This window comes from Protomyctophum bolini, assembly GCF_963924005.1.
Source record: "Protomyctophum bolini genome assembly, chromosome: 14".
Lineage (NCBI taxonomy): Eukaryota > Metazoa > Chordata > Actinopteri > Myctophiformes > Myctophidae > Protomyctophum > Protomyctophum bolini.
Genome location: NC_137875.1, coordinates 24,745,464 through 24,770,043, shown reverse-complemented (window position 1 = coordinate 24,770,043; position 24,580 = coordinate 24,745,464). Strand labels below are relative to the sequence as shown.

General features: G+C 41.9%; 1 protein-coding gene across 1 annotated transcript; it reads left to right on the top strand.

Annotated features, from left to right (window-relative positions):
- Positions 1-282: 282 nt before the first annotated feature.
- Positions 283-24,580, top strand: LOC308328820 (uncharacterized protein; the record flags this gene model as incomplete). Its single annotated transcript, XM_080782928.1, has 26 exons — positions 283-331; positions 1,389-1,512; positions 4,989-5,382; positions 6,266-6,343; positions 6,802-6,897; positions 7,000-7,053; positions 11,112-11,165; positions 11,267-11,320; positions 11,413-11,466; positions 11,776-11,829; positions 11,936-11,989; positions 12,083-12,136; positions 12,587-12,640; positions 12,814-12,858; positions 12,971-13,024; positions 13,130-13,183; positions 13,292-13,345; positions 13,519-13,590; positions 13,681-13,716; positions 15,595-15,639; positions 15,758-15,790; positions 20,168-20,314; positions 21,645-21,821; positions 22,792-22,882; positions 23,332-23,409; positions 24,284-24,580. 26 exons carry the CDS (start codon positions 283-285, stop codon positions 24,532-24,534), a joined length of 2,310 nt encoding a protein of 769 aa, XP_080639054.1. The 3' UTR covers positions 24,535-24,580.

The window sequence follows — 24,580 nt, the reverse complement described above, 5'->3', positions numbered from 1 at the left end:
TTTGACTGGATATGAACTAACCTGTGGGAGAGGCCAGATCCCCTGGGGGCCAAAGGTGGAGTGGAGATCCAGGGTCAGGTTCCCCCAGGGACCCAAGACGTCTGGCTTGAATGGACCTCCTGTTCAGCTCAAAGACTGGCCCCGGGATGACACTTTAGAATTGGATATACTGTATCACCACTGCAGCGACTGTAAAACATCCATCTGCAGTCTCCTTTAGGAGTAATAATATGTGAGTATTTCTCAGGTTCTTTGAACAGCGTACGAATGAAGACTTTCGTGATGACAGCAGAAAAGGATGATGAGATATTTGGCTTTGCTCTGATGTCGAGTGTGTAATCAAATGTCCAATGACTATTTGATCTGTGTTGATTGTGTTTAATATATATATATATATATATAGTATGATCCCTTTAATTTATTGAAGCATATTGTCGATTACATACTTTTTGATTTATGTACAGGTATATGGTACATTTTAGTGATTACATTTTTTGAAAAGCTAAATATTTATCACAACGGTCGCCTTAGTTGTCAAAGTTTCCTGGTGAATGTATGACGGGGTGTCATTTCTTCCAGGAATGTACTTGATTGAATATGGGATTTGTTTTATAAGATGTTTCTCATCACGACAGGGTTTTTAGATTGCCTTCCCATTCCTTTTCCCAAAATGTTATTATTTTAATTCAACTAATGTGTACATCATGAATGGATGAATGGATTTAAACGATGGATGAATGGATTTAAAATGTGATTTATTCAAATTATTGTTGCAGGCCCTTATAACTCCTGACTATCAGAATTTGAAAATGCCGGCCATTAAACAAATGCTGGTGTTCTGTGTACTTCTTTCTATCTGGGAAGTGACCCAGTGCCAAAAGTTACCAAGTAAGTCTTCTTCACACCTTTTAACTTTAATTAAAAACACGTGCATGAAAGACAGACCTTTAAACATGGCTACAGTATATCTTGTGGCTAACCAGATGTAGTAGGTATGTAAAAATGAAATTACCTGCATTTACCAGGTTGATGCCACATTATGGTGAATCAATGTTGTACCATAGTATGCCCAGCAGATGTCAGCATTGACTCATGATACATGTTCAGCTGTTAGTGTCATCATTTGACCACCCCCTTCAGGACCTCAAAGAGAAGACCTTGATGTCATCACCTGATCTCATGCAAATCTAATGTGTTCTCAAACTATTAACTGTATAATCACACAGTTAATTCATGGGACCTCATACATATTTTAAATGTCACTGACTCCTTTGCTGCTGATGATATATGATTTAGAAATCATTCGTCCCCCTTTATACTAATCAAATGTATAACATTTTCACACGTCAAAGAAATGTGAAACTAATCTCAGTGTTTTTTGGTGTGAGGTTTTGATCTCCTGGAGCAGTTCCGTGTATCTCAGTCGAGAGGTGTCAAGAGAGTGGACGGATCGGAACCTGAGGCCGTGGCTTACCGTGTCAACCCTTCTATCCACCTACGTAAGACCATGAGGTACTGTGACTGCATGAGCCCACTCACATGGACATTACAATCATCTTCATTCTCATTTATTGACAAATCAATGTAGTGCAGTGGTCTTCAACAGGGGCCCCCAAGGGGCCTCAGAGATGCTGCAGGGGGGCTGCCAAATCTTTGTGCGATAGGTATTATACATAGACTGTAAAAGAAATATGGACAAAGCGTTCGCCGGGTCTGATATGGACGTAAGATGAAGCCAGTCAGTCCTTGAATTGTAAATCGCCATCTTTCTAGATCCGTTTGGGCCCAGCTGGCCATTGGCTGGCCCAGACAACGAGGCGGGACTTCCCCCCTTCTTCTTCGTTGGTTTTTATTTTGACTCGAACGGGGGTGGCTCCCGATCATAGACTGTAACGGTAGCCACGCCCCTCAGAACATACGCGACATTATGGTAATTTATTTTATAAATGGGACCATAATTTTCCAAAAAGAATATTATGACATGAGAAATGAGACTTTAAACTAGTGACTGGAAGCAGAATGTATTCATGACCATGTTTATTAAGGTAATATATAGGTGAAGTTGGGCCCAAATACATGGACCTCTATGGGGCTATGGGTTTTTTTGGGCCCAATGACAGCACCACAACAGGCCATTATATGAACTTTCAGGATGTCCCGATTTCCTTAGTGGCTTCACAAAATATCTGTCTGACTGCCCCCTGGTATTATACCTATTCTGGGAGGAACATTAGCCGAAAATAGCATATCGTAGATCGGCTATTTTCGGCAAAGAGGTTTGGTGTGCAGGGGTGGACCAGTGGTGGAAAGTACATTTCCTTAAGTACTGTACAATTTTGAGGTATTTCTACTTTACTAGAGTATTTCCAATTCTACTTCTACTCCATTACATCTGAGGCAAATATTGTACATTTACTCCATTACAATTATTTTAAAACTTTATGTTAGTAGTTACTTTGTAGATTTTTATTATTATTACATACATTAACCACATCAGCCCTATAATACAGTTCACAATGCGTCTTTTCAAAATATGTTTATATACACTTGAAAACTTGAAAATTAGACATTCTGCATAATGACTTTTACTTTTGGTACTTTTGGTACAACACTGGTGTAGACTAGAGGCCGTCTGGTCATCAGAAGGTCAGCGGTTCGCCTCCAGGCTAGCCCAAGTGTACGTGTTGAAGTGTCCTTGAGCAAGGCACTTAACCCCCCCCACACACACACACACACACACACACACACACACACACACACACACACACATCACACACACACACACACACACACACACACACACACACACACACAAAGCCTCGCCTCCATGTAATTATAGGCATTACTTTTTAAATGAATACATTTTTGTAAATGCTTAAAAGTACAGCACATACAATGTTGTGGGCTTGTAGATATATGCTACTCGGTTGTACAAGGACTTTTAAAGGGCTTAACCCTTGGACAGCCACCCCCAATTTTTTTGTTTGGGTAACAAATTGGCTTATTTTTAATTCATCATTTTAACATTAATAGAAAGATCTGATGGTTTGAATTGAATAGATTGTTTTCATGAAAATGACAAAGCTAGTGTCTTCTCCAAAATTTCCACCAGATGGCGAGAATGCACCATTATGCTGATTTTGACAAAAATAGACCTATCTAGGGAAGTCACTTCCGGTTCAACGATCATCAACATCCGGCAGTAGTTTGACCCACTGCCGTGACTCCCGGGGATGCTAGGCTAATGCTATATTTTTTTATAACTAAGTCAAAATATCACATTTTTCACAGCGACGCACATAGAGACGGCGCGCGTGCGCGATGGCGCACGATCACGCGGATGTCGGCCGTTTTTTGGTAGATTACATCCAACATTAGCGATATTAGCGAAAAAATGATCATTTTTTCTCCGTTGAAGCCCCAATAACTGACAGTCAATAAATTCCGTTTATTCCGTATGTGGCATGTTTATATTTTTCGATTAATTCCGTTTATTCCGGGTTTAGTAGTCCAAGGGTAGTGGCTAACCTAAGCTAATCTTTCCCCTTTACTTTGCCAATGAGGTTTTGGCCAATATCCACATTGCCTCCCATCCGCAATGTTTATTTCCAAGTAAGGTTTTTGACGTGGGGCCGTGGGCCGTTTACACTGAATCTGAGCCTTCTTCAGTCGGCTTTCAGACCATAGGACCACAGGTTTGTTTCAGTCGCCATAATTAATGGAGTGCACACTCCATCCTTGAATTACCTATTTACAACAGTTTGGCAAAATGTAGCCTACAAGTAATTAAATGTTGTATACACGTTTTTTTTAGTTGTTTTTTTTTACTTAATTTAACACAGTGGGTAAGAAGATGGCACTTTCCATTTGCCCTGCATCATGTGCATTGAGTCTTCATTGGCATAAGACGATTCATTATGTTTACATCTTCATGGCGTGCTGATGTCTCTCTTGCTGCCCGGGAGGCACGGAGCATCATTAATCAGTCTTTTGTTTTGTCTTTTCCATTTGTGTGGATGCCAGCGTGGGTTGTCCTCAGTGAACCTTGTCTGCATGACAAACGAGTGATGCTTGTGTATGTAGTGGGAAATAATGCATTACTGTAAATCAAGTGCAAGTTAAATAAACACAAAATGGTGTTGAATGTCTTAGCTCCCAGGCAATAAAAGAAAGCAAATTAAGTGCAGCCTTATTACAAAGAAAGATGTGGTACCAGCCTCCCTGCCTTGTGGGACATTTAAAGCCTTAATACTGAGAAACTATGCCTGTGTTCATTCCCTAATAAGCAATTCAACCCTATTTCATGACAAAACCCTAGCCTGGTAGACCATCCCAGTCACAGAATTCACATTTAATTTGTTTTCAGCAGCTAACAGGCTAACAGAACTCTTCGGTTCATTGTCTTGTTGATGCAAGAGCCATATATTTACTGTTGTTCACTGCTTGCCTTTGAAGTAAGTGTTATCTCAAAAGCACAGACCATCATTTTGGACCCTCAACATCTTTTACATGTTGAGTTCCAGATGCTTCCATCAGAGCGGAGGTTTGGTTTTCCCAAAGGTGTCACAATAGTGATTGTCATTTGTTCCATCTGCTATTTTTTTTTTAAACAAACCATAACCCCAGATGTCATTGCATGTTCTTTTCTTCTTTATTATATTTGTTCCTTTGCGCATGAGTTATTGCGTAGTAGATAATATGGATCCTGCATTGTATTGTATTATTTATCAATTTACAATGTAGGCAGTTAGCAGATGCTCTTAATCCAGAGCGATTTACAATAAGAAAGAACAACACAAGTTTGCAAAATGCAAACTAGGATCAAGGATCATAATTAAATTAAGAACCTCTATCATCCGTCTAAAAAATATTTATCCGTAAACACTATAAACACTAGAATGATATATGCTATTATGATTAGGCTACTTTACTGTGTTGGACTATAAAACAAAAACTAACTTAAGTCCTTTATGAATGTCTCTCCACAGTGACGTGTACCCAGACGGCCTGCCCTCCGACTACTCCGTAATCGCCACGTTCAAAGTGACCAAGGACACGGCCAAGAGGTCGTGGAACCTGTGGCAGGTGAGCGACCCTGAGGGCCGCGATCAGGTGGGCCTGCGTTTCCAGGGCGACACGCGGTCGCTGGACTTCTTCTACACGGGCCCCAGCGGCACCCAGATGCTGAGGACCTTCCACGGCGTGGAGACACTGTTCGACGGCCAGTGGCACAAGCTGGCGCTGAGTGTGCGCGGCGGCCAGGTGAGGCTGCTGGTGGACTGCAGCGAGGTCAGCGTGGAGACCATCGATGACCCCCGACCGGTCATCCGCAAGGGGTACACCTCTATCGTTAAGAGGGCCGTGGGCCGTGGCTCAGTGACTGTAAGTCCATGCATATGACATCCATGATTTCTTCTCCAAATGTGTATTAATTCCTTTGTGTTTATAATCTAAGCATTTCATTTTACGAGTAAAAGTATCAATACTGAAAAATATTCTGTTACAAGTGAAAGTCTGGAATTCAAAATGTACTTGAGTAAAAGTGCAAAGGTATTGGCATCAAAATGTACTTAATGTATCAAAAGTAGAAAGTACTCATTATGCAGAATGCCCCATTTCAAGTTTTCAAATGTTTAAAAATCATTTGAAAATAGCAGAGCTTATACAAGCTTACAAGCTTACAATGCATTGCATTATGAGCTTGTAGATCTGATATTTTGTATACAGAGCTGAAGTGGTTCATGTATGTTTTATAATAATAATAAAAACCTACAAAGTAACTAGTAACTAAAGTTTGAGTAGTTGAGTAAAGTACAATATTTGGATCTGAGATTATGTAAAAGTATTGGATATTGGAAATACTCAAGTAAAGTAACAATACACAAAAAAAATACTTGTAATTGAACAGTAATTAAGTAAATGTACTTGGTTACTTTACACCAGTGGTTCTCAAAGTGGGGTCCTTGAGGGAGTTCCAGGCAGGGGTCCTCAGCTAAATGATAGTTTAAAGTTTAGACGGACCCTTATGGTTCTGTAACTCTGAGAGTGTACAAATGGGGGTCCGTAGACTAATGCATGTCAAACTGGGGATCCTTGAAATTAAACGGGTTGAGGATCACTGCTAGAGCTGTAAAAATAATCTCTTCAAATGGGGATCCGCGGGCTAATTAGTGTCAAGTTGGGGGTCCTTGACATGAAAAAGTTTGGGAACCACTGCTTTACACCACTATGTTGTCATGTACATTATTGAAACCTGTGTTCTCAGCTTGACCTGCAGCAGATGGAGGTGTCCTGTGACCCTGAGCAGGCGTACTCAGAGGGCTGTTGTGAACTCTCCAATGTGGTGAGTCATCAAACCACTACAAAATATGCATTTATCTGACTTTAGCTATCATTCACCGGGACTAACAAGCCCCAAAGCCAGGGCATAGCAGTGGCAGCCATTTTGTTGTGCCACAGTTTGAAAACCTATTCATTTTTCCCATAGAGATTTCCCAAAAATATTTATATACCGTAAATTATTTTAAGCCTGGAAACAAGCCATCCAGGTTCACCTCTTGGTGAACCATAAAACATTTTGAACAGAGTTTAATAAATATAGGCTACCGGTATATAATATAATAACATAATTATTCAAATCCTTTTTTTCCACTTTCAGAAATCAGGAAAAATAAATGCTATCTGTGGCACCATAAAATGGCCACCACTGCTATGCCCTGGCCTATATACTTAATGATACGATGAATAGTGAAAATAGTGGATCAATGTATGGCGATTGATTGTTTGATGGCTTGATTGCAGTGTGGAGGCTATGCAGAGATCGGCCTGACCGCAGGAGGACCGTCTTGCAAGTGTATGCATGGACAGCCCGGGATTCAGGGGCGTTCGGGGTCAAAGGTGAATACGGCCCCTCGTTGCAATAAATACTGGCTAATCATCCTCATGGGTCTAGCCGTGGTCCTCCAGTCACTGTAACGTGTTTTTGTCTCCGCGGTTTAGGGTCACAGAGGGCTTCCAGGAAACACAGGAGAACCAGGAAGACATGGAAACTGGGTATGAACGCGTAAACACTCTGTCAGATCAGATTTTACAGCTGAATTGTATTTAATGAGGGAAAACGCTGAGCTGCTATAGGACACAGTACTGTATGTGTGCTTTTTTGGGGGGGGGTCGCTTTACCGCAGCGGGTAAAGAGGCGGCATGGTAATCAGAAGGTCACCGATTCGACCCTCGGCCGACTGTGTGCCGAAGTGTCTCCGAGCAAGACACTTAACCCTAACAGCTCCCCGCCGAGTGCTCGTCAAAAAGCCATCTGAGCGAGCCATTTGCTGCGGGTGAATGCAGAAAAGTAATTTCCCCTCCCCTGAGACGACACAATACACCCCTCTTTGTCAGCTTGTGTGTTGAGCGGCTTTAAAGTACATGGAGAGTCGTGTAGCCCCGTGCTCCCAGTTGACTGACTTGAGCGAGGAAGGGTTAAACTGAGTTGCGAGTCAATGAAATTGTAAAAGTCTCGCTCGTGAGACAGCGGGGAAGTTGTGGAAAATGGCAGAGGGAACATAACCCAGAGACGGCGGGATGGAAACGGATCTGGACGGCACTACTCCGCTCAGCGATAGTAAACACAGAGGCTCTGCTCATATTTTGAAAACTGATGTAACATATGCAACAGATTTGGGGGAGAGCCAAGAGAAACATGGACCAAAATGAGTGCAATAATAAATTAGTTTTTTTGACTTCTGAAAGGCTCATTTACATCTTTGAGCGCAGGACCTAGTTTAGAACATCGGATTTAGATCAAAAATGGCACAGGATCACAGGATTTCTTATGGTTTCAATTTTCCATTTGAATACACAGAGCCAATTGTAATGAATCCCACACACACACACACACACACACACACACACACACACACACACACACACACACACACACACACACACACACACACACAGCAAAATAGAACTAAAAATGTCTAGTAAAGAATGACAGTGTTGTACTGTACTCGACATAATGTGAACTTTGTTCGTTATTAAACGAATTAATATTGTTATATTTTTGCATTAAGGTAGTCAATGCTCGTTAATGCAGTGTGAAGAGGATCGTGACCGTTATAATGACCAATTCAATTATAAAATGTGATATTCTGCCAATTGTATATAGATATCTGTCTGCAAACATAACCACATTTCTATGCCTTAGCCAAAAGGCACAGTTATTTCCAGTGGAGAGCTTTAACTAACTTATTTATTTGATGTTCAGTTCTCAAACCTACAGTATGTCAGCACATAACTTAATATATTTTAAAAGTTATCCAGAGAGCATGTTCTCTGCAGAGCATTTAGAGGATGGTGTTTTAAGTGATGGCTTGGCATTTAACATTGCCCTTGCGTTTAACAGGGAAATCCCCTAAGTTGACAATGCATGCAGGCGCTCACGCACGCATGCACACACACACACACACACACACACACACACACACACACACACACACACACACACACACACACACACAGAGTATTATTCCAGAACCGTGCATGCCACATAGCCTGCACATGTGTTGAATTGTAGCCCATGCTCATGTGGGAGTAAACATCTGTCTTCTGTAACTGATTTCTGACCGCCTGCCAGCATGTGAATCACGGCGTCTGAACATGTTTATCTCCACCCTGCTGGCATCTAGAAGGAGGGCATTTCCTGGCCCTGATATATGAACTGGCCCGTCCTGGTTCGCGGGTGGCCCTTTTTCCCTCGTCTGACCCCTGTGCTGCCTTAAAGAAACGTCGTAAAGTTCATGGCCATGCTTCTCGCCGTGTTTGCTGGCCATCTCTGCGGTTAACCGCTTACATGTTGACTTTCTTCAAAGGAATCTTAGGTTAGCTGGTTGAATGAACTCACAGTGTAGAAACATTCTTGTTTAAAATCCCTGCCTATTTTGGGCATGTCGTTGTCGGCGGAAAGTGTCATAAATTATCAATCATTGACAAACATAGCTGATACAGTGAATCTACAAGCCCCCAACACATTCCGCAATGCAATGTGTTACAAGCTTATAGAACCACTTGTGCTGTGCAACACCATCAATGAAGTATAATAATACTGTTCACTGACCAACATGCAAACGCATCCCCTTGTATTAATGTATGTATCCATGCTTTGGCTCAGGGGTAGAGTGGCTGGATGGTAACCGCAAGGTTGCCAGTTCGAACCCGGGCTCCCCCAGAGTTAATGTCGAAGTGTCCTTGAGCAAGACTCTGACCCCCTAATTGCTCCTTATGTGCTGGTTGGTGCCTTGCATGGTTTCCACCACCATCGTTGTATGAATGTGTGTGTGAATGGGTGAATGTAATGCACAATCTATGTAAAGCGCCTTGGATAAAGGCGCTAAATAAATGCACCATTTACCATTTTACCATTTACCATGCAAAAGGGACGGCTGTTCTGTTCTGTTTGGACTAGTAGTTTGGACTAGTTTATCCAAAAGGTAGTGGATGTTTAGTCACAATGGTAAATGCTGCATTTATATAGCGCTTTTATCCAAAGCGCTTTACATAGATTGTATATTACCAGCTCAGTGGCCTTGTGGTTAGACTAGTGTCGGGGTTCAATCCCCGGCCGGGTCACACCAAAGACTGTACAAATGGGACCCAATTCCTCCCTGCTTGGCACTCAGCATCAAGGCTTGGATTGATCAACTACAAATGATTCCTGAGCACGGCACGCCTGCAGCTCACCCCTCCAAGAGATGGGTCAAATGCAGAGAACAAATCTCGCATGCAGCAATATATGTGACAAATCATAGGACCTTTAATTACATTCACACACAAATTCATACACTGATGACGGGGGAAACCATGCAAGGCACCAACCTGCACATAAGGAGCAATTAGGGGTTCAACATCTTGCTTAAGGAGCACTTCGACACTAACTCTATGGGAGCCCGGGATCGAACTGGGAACCTCAGTCAGCCATCTGGCTGCTTTTCCATCTACTCTACCCCTGAGCCCCTGCCGCCCATATGGATAGGCATAGCTTCCAGCTGGTTCAGCTCATAGTAAGGTTATGCTTTAAGCATGGGTTTGGTGTGGTTTCACAAATGCCTTTTTGTTAAGTTGAGCAGCTAAATACGGTTTCTGCATGTTCCTCGACATGTCCTCCCGGGGATATTCCTAACTGTCAGGGGAAAATAAGCGGCTGGGACATCATGTGTATGTCGAAGGTGTCATGTGATTGTGCGCACACACTCCCCATGTCCAGCCAGCAGGGGTCAGCAGTGGCAGGCACCACAGAATTGTCACAATGGGCTCTATGCACACAGAATAACTCTTCCTACTTCCAGGCCCCTTCCCTACTTCCTTCACATGTGTTACCGATGATAATAATTAAGCTCTGTTCCATTTAGTGTACAGTCAGTGGTTCTCAAACTTTCATTTCAAGGACCCCCATAACTCTGAGAGTGTTCCATTTGTACACTCTCAGACATGGTAGTGTGAATGCTGCGTGCCATTCCCGGGAGCAGATCACCCAACCGTTCCCGGGACCGCATCTGGACCAATTGAAGTGTACTCGGATACAGATCGATGCAATGTGAAAGCATTGAATACAATTGAATGAAGTGTACTCGGGTGCGGAAGAATCAAGGCCAATGTGAATCATGGCCAGCAGGGACCAGGCAACCATATTCGGGAAAAGTTTGAATCAAATGGACTCCCCTAAGAGTTACAGTTACACTTTGAGACCCACGGGTGTAGCAGAGTGTTTCCAGTGAACCAACAAGCACAATAGCAGCACCCTGCTCTGTTTGACCACAATGGAACAGAGCCTTCATTAGTATCATCTGTAACACCTGTGAAGGAAGTAGGGAAATAGCCCAAGTTCTTTCCAAAATGGCGTGTATACATATACGTAGCCCATTGGCGTAATCATACATTTGGGATAGAAATTTAAAATTATTTAAAAATAAATAAATAAATACTCAACTTGAGCTCAACTTTCCTCATTAACACTGTTATAACCAAACCTGTACCTGTACCTAAACCTAAGTTGCTTTTATCTGTTCTAAGTTTTCTTTTGAAACTTAACTTACACACAATATGTAACTGTCTTGCAGGGCATCATGGGAAAGACGGGGGACTATGGCATCATTGGCGAGACGGGCCCTCAGGTAACAACAGCTGCTCGACCTGCTCTTTCTTTGTTCCAGTTCAGTGTGTCTGGGTTTGCTCTTTCAACATGTATTCATTCAATATCACATGACCTCCTCAGGGGGAAAAGGGAATCAAAGGTGAACAGGGGATGAGAGGACTCTATGGCCAAGAGGTAATGCTTCAAAACACAGACGATCACAATTTTATCTTTTTTGTGGTATAACTTTGGCAAAACTGCATGTTAATGAACTGCTGTTTCAACAGGGCGACAGAGGACCCAAAGGGCTGAAGGGGTTAAAAGGGGCTGGAGGCTTCAAGGTAAATATTGACCTTGTGTTAAGGTTACATGTATTTTCAAATCAAAGGCTTTCGTGTGCCCTGTCTATTGTAATTAGTTCAAGGTTTCCTAATTGTATACCGGTACGTCTCGTGTGCAGGTATACATAAGAGCAACATTATGTTGTTCTGGTTCCTCAGACATTGCAGCAGCATTAATAGTCATGTAAAGCAGGCAATTAGTGAGCCTTCTTGCTTTTAATTGGATTTCTGTGCCGCTCATTGGATAGCTTGCATGACTTTGAAGTTGACTAAGAGGATTTAATATGGACATTATGACTGTAATTAAAGGGAGTCCGCGGGCCCTCCGGAGAGCTGGGAGTGACCGGAGGACAAGGAAAAGTTGTGAGTTAATCTTTCAAATACTCTGGTAAACTCAATAATAAATGCAATAATAATACAATAATACAAGTCTGGTGTCACTAACTTCGACTGTCTGTCCTCCTTGAAGGGTGATGCAGGCGAAAGAGGATACGAGGGGATTCCTGGGTACCAGGGAGTTAAGGTATTTACTTAATTAGTAATGGAAATTGCACTTTTGCTCTCATGAAATGATTAACGTACATTCATTTAATAATAACAATGGCTTCGTTTACAGGGTGAAATCGGGCAAACTAGCCCAGTTGGGCCTGCTGGCCGACAAGGAAAGCAGGTTGGTTTGGGGTCACAAATGTAACCACTAATTCCATATTTTATGTCGTAGAGATACTTAAACTTGTGATTAGACACTCCTAAAGCACCATCCACTACCTTCAATAGCTCCTCATATAATCACACAGAACAAATAAATAACATGTAATGTGGTAAAGGAACACTGTGGAATAGAGCTATGTTTTTGGCATACGCTGTGTCTCCATAAACAACGTTAATACGTGTGGTTGGATTTTGGCGATGGGTTTTAAGGGCCTGAAGTGTATCACCGCAAAAGATGCTGATTCTATGAGAAAGAGCCATGCTAACAAACTATAGCATGATACGGTATAAGGAAGCATACAATAATACACTGCTGATCCCAGAGACACACTGGAGGAGTAACAATACCTTCAACAGTTAATATAATATATAATATAATAACATCATATCATGTGCCATGTGATGACAGGGTATCGTTGGAAATGCTGGGGATACGGGATCTGCTGGGGAAAAAGGGAAGCCTGTAAGTACAATTTTAACCACAGTGATTCGGGAATGATTCACATTTTATTTGTGGTTTCTGGTTTTCAAATTGATATATGCACATTCTTTACTAATAGCCATAATAAACATTTGACAGTACCTTGCATAGCGCTATGATAACTCTGTTTATTTCCCAAACGTTATGAAAACTAGGGAATCTTAGGAAAAACGGGTAAACTTGGCACCGGTGGGCCAAAGGTGAGTTGCTTTGTTGTACAGTGTCACACTTGAATGTTCAGTTGATGATGTACAGTATGTATTGTACACCTTTACATTGCATTACACTAAACAGTACTTTACATTTCCTTAGGGCATCGTTGGAGATCCTGGGCTGCCAGGCAGAGAAGGGGACCCAGGGATAGAGGTATTGTAATATACTGCCGATCCTAACCTGTTCGTTTTTTCTGGGTAACAATCCTGTTAGTACACTAACAGGATTAGTGTACTAATCCTTTTAATTTCTGAACAGGCATATCAAGGACCGCAAGGTCAAGGTGGCAGAGGTGGTAAAGTTGGAACAAAGGTAAAATATCAGTCTTAGATTAAATGTTTCCTTCTTAAATGTATAAAGACATACAATGGTGCGTTCCTTCCAGATTAATTCGTTGACGTGTGTGACTTTATCTTCAAGGGAGAGCAAGGTGTCCAGGGGCCACCAGGAGAAATGGGTCCTCAAGGCAGTACAGTAAGTCACTTTTAAGGCATTCATTGCACTGCAATCATTGAGGATGAGCATAAAGTACATCCTCAAGCGTAGTGTACGTACTGTAAAGTAGTTTGCCATCTTCAAGGGAAACTACGGTGGACAGAAAATAAACTAGGCCCTTAGGTAAATTTAATGAATGTTGCACTCTCTAGGGCCTGAGAGGTTACAAGGGTTCTGCGGCGAAGCCAGGAAGACCTGGATTTATTGGCCCCCCAGGGCCTACGGTGAGTGTTCCAGATAAATTCTCTAAACTCTTTGAAATACAAGTTTCATTCTCTTCAAACCACTAAACCATGTCATCTCACTCACCACAGGGACATGTGGGCCTGCCTGGCAGAACAGGGCCTAAGGTAACGTCACTCCATTCTTTTTCACTATCGGTTTCAAAAATAAATGATACTCTGGTGGTGCCACAATCTTGCATTGTAGGATAGCATGAATCAAACACCATTACATGAATTTACATTAAGTACATTGATCTAAGAAGAGAGACCCTAGCCTCAGAAACCCAGACGTTTTTACTGGGACCCAAACGCACACATGTACATTATGAATTAACCAGTTCGGCTCTATTTAAAGAAAATAGTGAAAATAGCCGATCTACCTGGCAGACTGGCTATTTTCACTATTTGTTACGTTTGGATGTTATGGATTTTTATTGAATGAATACTTTATTAGTCAAAATGTAGGTACAGTCAGACATTCAGGCTAAATAGATAACACAAAAACGTGTTTCCATTGTGGTCCTGTGTATTCAATTAATCATCATAGCATAGAATAATATTACATTAACAAATACAAAACATTAATATAAGACTGAAAGGGGGAAAACGGCAGTGAATTACACCTCCTTAAAGACCGGGTCTACAATGCATTATAATCCTATTTATAATGATTTATAATATTTATTATTATAATGATTATCCTGTCGGGTGTTATTTTCTCGACCGCACACCAGCAATTATGCCTTGCTTATAACACTCGTTATAAATGTTTATAATCAACAACTTATAACAATGTTAAGTGTGGTATTGCATTATCACATTATAATATAATTATAATGTCTGACCTCCACATTATAATATAATTATTATGTCATTAATAATATGAAGCATTAGAAGTGCCTTATAATGCATTATTTATAATCGTCATTTTGAAAATCTTTAAAAATATATTTTTGTAAGAAAGGGTTAGAAGACATTTACTCACTATCCATAAAATAAATAAATGGGTCTGCAACCCAGAAACAGGTCCTGACCCAGTGTGTGGGCCTCTAATGGTTGCTCCTAGGGTGAATAGTCTCTGTGTGTCTTCTCCTCTCCGTCTGGGGGAGGTCAGACCCAGTGCTAAACTCCCCCCCAGGACTTGTTCTTGGTGTTTACAGCCAGGGCACTCCATGCCAATTACACAGACGAATCGTCTCTATAGAGAACCTTTATTTGAGTTGGCTATTTTGTTTTGGCACACTGTACAAATGAACCACGTCAGCCCTACATATTTCATCGTTTGGTCAATAGCAAAAATAGCTGATCTTCACGCTCACAACACATCACATGGTGACACATTGTGTCACAAAAAACACAGAGAGAGAGAGAGAGAGAGGGGGGGGGGGGGGGGGGGGGGGGGGTCGGGGTGGGGGTGGGCAGGGGGAGAGGGAGTTGCAACACTCAGTTCACACGGGTGTGATTGTTTTTACTGACATTTTAAGTGCAACATAAAGTGAGCTTACAGGCCATGTTTCATGCAAATCAATCAAGTCACCTTAATTCAAGTAGCAGATGCCAAGGAGGTGAAGTTTTGTGTTTTTTTTATTTCTTTTAGGGGCATGTCATGTGGTCTACATTTTGGGCACCCATGATGGAGCCTAAATGGTGGATCATCCTGGGTTTATGGGGAGTTTATGGGTTTTCTGCAGAGTGACTTGCAGGCTAATTTATTAGGCAGTTGACATTTGGGTCAAACGACCATCCACACAGAACAACAGACACAGATGACATCCACTGTCATGGTTATGTATCATGTGTCACACATGAAACAAGCCTAGTGCTGCCTTCGTGATCCTTTTAGGCCTAAAGCACTTTCTCCTGCACCTGCTTTTTACAGGTGTGCAGAATATGTATGCACAGGCTGTTTATTTTACAATGAATGTCCTATTTTAACAAGAGGAAATGTATGGAAGATACATTCATAATTAATCATTATTTTTGGTTTCCACATTCCTTGCACAGGGAAGCACAGGCATTCAAGGAATCCAGGGTGTCAAAGGTGAAAAGGTAGGGTTTAAAATGTTTATCCACTCTTCTGTTCAATATAATGTGTTTGTTTACATGTATAAACCTTTTATATATGTTTTTAATATATATTTATAATATCAATGCATTCTTTTTCAAGGGAGACAAAGCAAAGAAGGGACGTGAAGGACAGGTGAGGTTTGATGTCATTGTTTTCATTAAATTGCAGAGCTTTCTGTGTGAAATGACAGTTGATAGTTGATACACTGGTGGATTTAATGGTAACGATTAACACAAATGTTATACTGTATGTATAAACTGTAGTTGTAATTTAACATTTGCTCCAGAAAGAGCTTCACACATCTTTCCATAATGTGTGCTTTTTACCTTTTCTCTGGACTTAAGTTTATGGTGGTTTACTTGAAGTTCAAGGGAGTGACTGTTAGCTAACTACCTGGCTGCTAACTGTTACTGAATGATCACTATAGGCTAACTCATATATATCTAGAGAACGGATTGGGGAGTGACAGCCCCGCCCCCCGCTATTCACTTCAATGGAAGTTGCTCAGTGGTGTTTTGATGCTCCCGGAAGAATGACGAAGTCTTCCGGGTAGTACCCCTCGTGTGTTGATATGATCGGTTGGCTCCTATCATAGTACCCCTCGCCTTCGTGTTGTTCTTGTGGTACCTCTGCGTCAGATTCTTTTTTTTTTTAAGATATTTTTTGCGGGCCCAGGCGGTGGCGTAACCGTCTGGGCACCCGACTGGTAATCCAGTCGCAGTATGCCGCGGGTTCGACTCCCGACACGGCCTTCAAAAAAAACAATAAAAATTTATTGTTTTTTTTTAAGTGACAGACAGTAGGCTGACAGGCTCGGGAGTCGAACCCGCGGCGCACACTGCGACTGGATTACCAGTCGGGTGCCCAGACGTTACGCCACCGCCTGGGCCTCTGCGTCAGATTCTACGTCACGATTCATTCATAAATTTAACCCAGCCCACCTGCAGTTTCAGGTTTTGACCAGTAGGGAGACGACTTCGTTACCCAGCTATTCTGGGGGCTTGGGCTAACTGGGCTCAGAGAAATACCAATCATAACTACCAAACTGGCATCTTTAGTCATTGCAAAACTATCAGGTATCGTTCACACATTTGTTGATAATTACCACTTTCAACCTGGCATCTCTATTTTTGGCATGTGATTGTCCCCCTTTTAAAATAGCAAAAAGGACAGATCTACAAGCTCACAACTTGTCACGATGCAATGTGTTGTGAGCTTGTATATCAGCATTTTTTGCTCAACACCACCATACCATAGTACAAAAGTGTACAGACAGTGTTAGAGTGTCCGCCCTGAAACTGGGAGGTCGGGGTTCGATTGCCAAAGACTGTAAAAATGGTACCAATGCCTCCCTGCTTGGCACTCAGCATCAATGGGTTGGATTGGGGGGTCAAAACAACTAATCAAATGATTCCCAAGCGCGGCACGGTTGCATCTCACCGCTCCGTGGCTGTGGCTCACCGCTCCAAGAGATTGGTCAAATGCGGAGAACAAATTTCAGTGTGGTGTGTGACAAATCGTACGACTTTGTCTTTGACTTTGATACAGGTACAGCACATGAAGCAGAAGCATTTTAGTGTGTCATGCTCCGCGACAATACAGTATAGATAATAGAGATTATATGGGTGGAACGAAATGAGTTGACTTGCAAAAGTGCACATTGTTAGAGAATAGTGCTGATATGGACATAAAGCCTAATTTATATACTGCTTAAGACAACCTCTGAAAGCCAGACTTATTTTTTGGCTCATGGACATAATTTGGAACGTCTCACAGGCTGACTGTGAGCCACTTGGCGTCTACCTCTTGAAATTTCTAGTGGCTCACATGGCGTCGTCTCGTGGCTTTGATTGGTTGAGTATATAAATGCCCAGAGCCATGAGACATGAGCCATGATCCATAGCTTATCTTATGCCAAGCTTGTACAGCTTTATGCATTTTCTTGATGCTCAGTTTGACTTTGATGTTTGATGAGTTTCTGTTGCGAGCTTCAGTTGATGTGAGATTTACTAATAGTTAAACCTGGGGAAAGCTACTCTACTCTGAAAATGTAGCTACCAACTACAAAAGTGTGCTCCGGACGACGGAATGCATGTCTTCGCCAGGCCAGATGGCCTATACCCAGGGCTGTATAAATTGTGGGTTGTAGGCAGCTGTCAAGACCCCCAGGAAGCTGTGGGGGGAAATAGCATTTCTATGACAACTTTTTGCATTTGTGCTTTTGGAGGTCCCTCTACATGTGTGTGATTCCAATGAGATTGGATGTTGCGTTCATGAATCATTATGTATGGCTTTCTTTGTTAATAATAATAATAATAAATAGGCCCGTCCCTATAATGTTGAGAGGCAATTACAGGCAAACAGATTGGAATATCAAAAAACTGTTTGACACTCATTGTAACATGACTCCTGACCTCATGTCAGATCACCTAATTTGGTAACGATTTGAATTATGTTTGCTGCAAAGAATTTCTGGCCCCCTCTAATGGTTCTAAGTGAAATTCTGCATTGTGTAGATGGCTGCTAGTCTCGCAAAACCAGCACAAGTTCGGAAACTTAAATTTTGCCGGTTATTTCTCCCCTTTAAGAATACCAATTGGTATTGTATTTTATATTGTTTTTATCGTTGATTAGTCACCTTTACAACGAGGTATAGCTTGTAAGGATCGGGCATTCCTGGAATGAGCAACACAGCTAAATGTGTGGGTAGTGCCTCTAAAAAATTTGCCAAAATGGCAAATGGTTCAATTAGAAGAGTTGAGTTGGGTATGTCATCGTATAGGCCTACTGTCCAAGATGAGGGCACAAATACCTTTTGAAGAGTTCCGAATCGCTGGCCAATCGGATGGGAGAATAGAATGTTATTGCACTGGAGTGCAATAACATATAACAATAGTCTGCTTACCTATAGGCAACCACACTAACTAAGTGTAGGTAAATAAATCACACTTGTGTGACGTGAGGGGCGCCTCACTCCTTTAAACAAACATAGTACTCTAAACTAACATTAAAGTACATAGACTTAATTGGCTGCCACATGGCGTCATGTTTAGTGCTCTAGTCGAAACAAACATTGGAAAGTCCATAGCCTTGGCTGCTACTCTTCTCTACGTATGTTTGTTTAAAAATGTGTCCCTACCCGTTGTTTGGGAAACACTATTCTATCTAGACAGCTTGGCCGTCAGCAACACCAAATAAACACATGAACTATTTAAAAGATGCTCGGTTTTGAAAATTGTTCAGAAAGTGATTCACCTACTTATAACTCTGCTACTCCCTAGTTCAGTCGGAACTCTGAAACTGTCTCAAGAGATTACTCCCTAAACTAACAGAGGCTCTATCAAAAGATGCAGAAGGTGGAGAGGACACTGGAGCAGCATGGACATTTAAGCCTTTTATTTATTAGGTGTTAGTAGGCTATATTTATTATCTTTTATACTAACACCAAATAAATAAAAGGCTTAAATGTCCATGCTGCTCCAGTGTCCTCTCCACCTTCTGCATCTGTTGTCCTTGTTCCTGTGATGCAGCGGACCAGCCGTTTTAGGCTTGAGGCGCGTTGGTAGACTCCCTTTGTTCTGAAGCTCTGTCAAAAGAGTTGGACAGGGTTGTTTTCACCCAATTCATCTGTCTGTTTGGATTCATATTAAACTTTTGTGGAAAGTTTGATCATGGGGCAAGGAAGAACTGAGTAAGAGTCACATCTTTGCCGGTGGGAACATTATTTTTTATTTTATAGTAACTATCAATCAATGTACGTTATGTTTTTGCATGCTGCTTTTGCATTGCAGGGAGTATACGTTTTTGGAGAAGTGCCCCTGGATGCCCCCCAAAAATGTGAACTCAAAACTAAAAGTAGTAAAGCATCACGTGTCATTGCCTTGTGTAGTGGAGACAACTAAGTTACAGTTGCTTTGCAACATCAATTTAAAACTGCTTTGGTTTGTAGACTGCACAAATAAGACAGTGCAGTTGCGTTGCAGTGAAGTGCAGAGCAGCACACTAACTGTCCAAAGGGGTGTGTGGCTTCACGTAAAAAAGGCCTGTAACTTCAAAATTAATGCATGCAATCTGATAAAAACGTGTTTCACATTGATTACCCAAACGGGGCGTGGCAGTGTGTGTGGCTTCTCACAGAAATGTATGAAACCAGCAAACATAAGCCTGCATAACTTGCCGTCTGCCTAATCAATCTTTCCAGTAACTATTTATCTACCGATATAGCTCATCAAAGTTGAATTGTCGACAGTTACTTTTCCTGCAACATTCTTCCTGCAAGGCCTTCTTAGTTGCTTTCAGTTAATGTTGAAGATTGGACAGCTGAACCACCGGACACATCTTGTTGTTATTACAATTACAATTACAAGTTTAGTCATTTGGCAAACCCTCGTGTCCAGAGTGACACATGCACAAAAGGGGAGGAGTTGGGTACAGTAAATTCAGGTGAGTTTGTAACTCTGTGGTCGATATTGAATAGCATCGTTCATGATGCATTAACCTTTTCTGTAGCCTGGAGACAGGGCTAAATCGGGTCCCCAGGGGCAACAGGGAAAACGTGGTCCAGCCGGCGAGAAAGGGCGCTCTGGGACGGTTGGAGTCAAAGGTGTTCGCGGTGATGGAGGTCCAGATGGTTTTCGGGGCCCACCTGGTCCACCGGTAAGTTACAATATATTATTGTACGATTCAGCTTCCTTCTACTGTATAGAGGTGTTGATTTTGAGAGCAAATTTGTCACTTAGTTTTAGGCATATTTTAGTCATCTGAAATGTTTTAGTGTTAGATCAGGGGCTCTCAACGTTATTGGCTGGGGATCCCCCAAAATGCTTTAACCATGTCTCGCGACCCCTGCCCCCCCCCCCCCCCCCCCACCACCAATACAAATTGGCCGCTACAATATACTTAATAATAGAGAAAATACATCATAAATAAATACTGAAACCAGATAAAAATCATTGTATTGTATTGTTATTCTGTACTGTGATATGGATTCCCCTGAGTCTGCAATAAAGATTGAATAAAGATTGAATTAAGGAAAGTGTATTCATGCACTGTGTACTATGTAAACTCTAAATTTCCATTTTCCAACCATTTAGTTGCAAAAGGTTGAGAACCCCTGTGTTAGATGACTAAATATCAAAAGATTGTTTACACTCGATTGCATGCTGAAAATAGCTGATCTACAAGCTCACAACGCATTCACTCTGCCATGTGTTGTGTGCTTGTAGATCTGCTATTTTCATGTCTTTATAGTTCTACTCTCCACTAGACCCTCCCTAACATTTTAGTCTAGTTTTTATCTGTTGACAAAATTGTCAATATATTAAATCAATACTGTACTGTAGATAGAGACATTGCCTATTTAATGTCTGGAGAAGGATTTGATTAGTAATTTTTACCTGTTTGCTGACCGAAGCACCCCAGAGCGAGGACCACCAGAAAAACCACAGTAATGAGAATATTTGACCGCTTTTAAAACGTATTGCACAATCATTTCAAGTCTTGGCTGTCAGGGTAGTGGTGTAATAAAAGCATTTTAATTGCTTCACTCTGAAACACTATTAAAGGTGTAAAAATATGCAGATAAAATATATCACACACATGCACACCAAAGCAATTACTAGCATTATTATTTATAGCAACTGGCACGCACGCACGCACGCACATACACACATACATACACACACACATTCACACAGTTTGGTAACAATTGGGGTGTCAAGAATACCTTTAAATGATTTCTCATTAGTCTGTAGTTACTAGTTACTCACAGCACGGGTTTCATTTTGTGTGGCTATAAATCCATAATGACCCTGAGGAAATTTGGCAGAGTTTTTCCACCCCCCAACCCCCCCCCCCCCCCCCCCCTCGTTGCATGTGCTTTTCAGCCATTTGGTTTAGCATGCCCCGTTCACCTGTAATGTTTGTATGTTACAAGTCCCTGTGCTGGCTGCGTTCCAGTGGTGATGCATAATGATTTGTTGCACAGGGCCCGACCCTCTCTGCTCAACATGTGATTGAGGTCTGCAAACAAGTGGTGTTGGAACAGATGTCCACCTTTGCCAACTCAGTGAAGAGGACGTGTGCAGCCGTGTGTCCCCTCTACGGCGATGTACCCATGGGTGCCCCAGGCAAACCGGGACAGAAAGGACCGCCCGGATCGGCTGTGAGTTTCAAAACAATTGTATCCATTGGTTAAAACCGAGTAGTTTTCCGTGACAGACAATATTCCTGGAGTATACCTTTAGCAGACACACGTCCCAAAAACGTTTTTAAACATAATTTCACATAGGCCTTACTGTACGCCCTGCACTGTACTGTATGCCCTATACATGATTTGATTCTGCCTCCCTGGCTAAAGAAAATGCTAACACGTTGCATGAGTGTGGACTGGCCTGAGAGAGCTCAACTATTTGGCAGTATAGTTTGGAATGAAAGCATTCCGATTTTCCACGTCTCCATGAGGACAAATAAGAAGTCACAGACAAGGCACTTGGTCTGTGTTGAATGGTTTTTGGAGAGAATCTAGACTGTCCTTGGCCTGGAACCCTTTTCCACATTTATTACACGGGGCAGAACCTATACAGGTCCCACACATGCTTTATAATCACAAAGACTCTCAGGCTGATAATTGCCCGTGAAGGTTCAGATGTTTAAAAATACACTTTATTAGATTAGTCCTTGTATAGGAAACCTGTCAGTTGAGAACTAAACCGTGCACCGCTGATTGTCGTGAATGCCAAAGAAAAGAATATTACCAAAGTTGCAGTGTTACATTGCAAGTTCTGTGCTGAACGCACGCACGCACGCACGCACCATAAACCCATCTAATTAGTTGCCCGAGGCCCCCCAGGGCTCTATATATAAATATATATATATATATATATATAAAAACTTGGTCTAATCCAATTCACTTCGCAGAAAATACCCAAGCTTGTAGATCTGCTATTTCCCCTGGCATATATCTACATATCATGTCATCTATATTACATTTTAGCCTTTGAATAAGCCTGCAAGGTCGTCAAGGCTAGGGCAAGTGTTATGGTAAGTGCTATGGGCTAAGGTGGAGTCTGATGTTGAAACCAGAATAGTGACGCTAGGGTTCAGCTGGTTAAGACTACAATTTGTGTTGTCAGGGTGACCCTGGTCTTGATGGCGTCGACGGAGAAGTGGGCCAGCCAGGCTTCTATGGAGAGGCTGGTGATCTAGGCAGACCAGGACAAACAGGTGTGAAACATAAATTGCAAGACCACTCCATATTTCTTCCATCCTTTTCTTTCATTCTCCAGTGCTTATTTTGTGCCTGTCTCGTATCATTACTCAAATTAGATTGTAATAAACTAGCAGTGCTAAAATCAAACATTGTCCAGCAACATTGAATCCTATACAGTATTTGTGTGTGTTCCCGCATTATAAATTAAAATTTGTCGTTAAAGAGCTTTGCATGATGTCACATATATGATACATTTCCCGGCCAGGCCTGTGAAACTGAAGTATATTTACAAGGTGTTTTTAAAGATTTATTTAGCAATGATCTCAGTAACACACATGGTCATTAATTAACTTGAACAGCATGTTATTGTGTACTAGCTGAGTCCCAGGGGGCATCGCATTTTAGTTTGGTATTGGTATTCTGTTGTCATTCTTCTTGAGAGAACCATGTGTGTGGCTTACAGGTGACAGGGGCGACCAAGGTGACAAAGGTTCAAAGGGACATGGTCTGCCTGGCTATACTGGAGACCAAGGACCAAATGGTAAATTTCATATCCAAAATGTACTATAGTTCAATAATTTCAACTGAGTGAAAAACTAAACCAAAGTTTCTGAACTGCTGCTTTTCATGAGATATATTAAAGAGCAATGTTGCGTTCACTTCACACGGGTAGACGCAAAGATACAGTCGAGTCTACCATTCATTGTCAATGGAAGCATGATGATGCAAAGATGCAATGATGCAAGTAGCTGCTCCACACTTGTAATCTTTGCGTCTTTGCATCTTTGCGTGCAAGGTCTTGTTTGACATACAATACAGGAGTTTCACATTACACTACTGTAGTCAGTGTGAAAAAGAAGGTTAGCCAAGGGACTACTAACCATTGTGGTTCCTGCACTGTACTGAGTGGACTTCTGACATAGACCTACTGCACATATGAACGGAGCTCCTACCTTTAAACACATTTAATATCGGAGGCTTTTTTGTATACTATTTAATTAGTTTGTGGGGAAATGCTGCTAATCATCCCAATAGTGACTGCAAAAGATTGCTGCTATTTGTCTAAAAAATAACTTTACACCATGTGACATAAAGCTCTGTTTACACAATGTTCCTCCAACTGTACTGTACATACTTTCCACTTTCTTTTCTTCTAAAATTTAAATAGTTTTTATTATGTTTCGACACTTGCTTTGGCAATGCAAACGTATGTTTTCTCTTGCCAATAAAGCTCCTTTGAATTGAATTGAACTGAATTCAGAAGGACGCTTGCCAAAAGAAAATACACAAACATTTCTCGATAATGTGTTTGTCATTAAAGAAATAATAAAATAATATAAAGTAAAATGGAAAACGTCCTCTGCTAATTCAGGAATCCGGGAGGCACTGAATAAAATGTTATCTCCAATTTCCAGGTCAGCGCGGGCGTCTTGGCAGAGCCTTTAATGGCCGGCCAGGGAAGCCAGGTGAGAGGGGACACGTGGGTCGGCCGGGACTCAGGGGTCACGCGGGTCTCAGAGGAGTACCGGGTGTCTGCTTGACCTCTGGGTGCTCTCTGCTCAACGCCAGCACCACCACACCACCACCACAACAAGCAGTAGCACTCCAGAGGCCGAGAGGCGCCCAGAGACCGAGAGGAGCCCAAAGGTCGAGAGGCCGCCCTTAGAGACATAAAGAATACTTGTGATGAAGTCACCACATGGCTGGAGAAT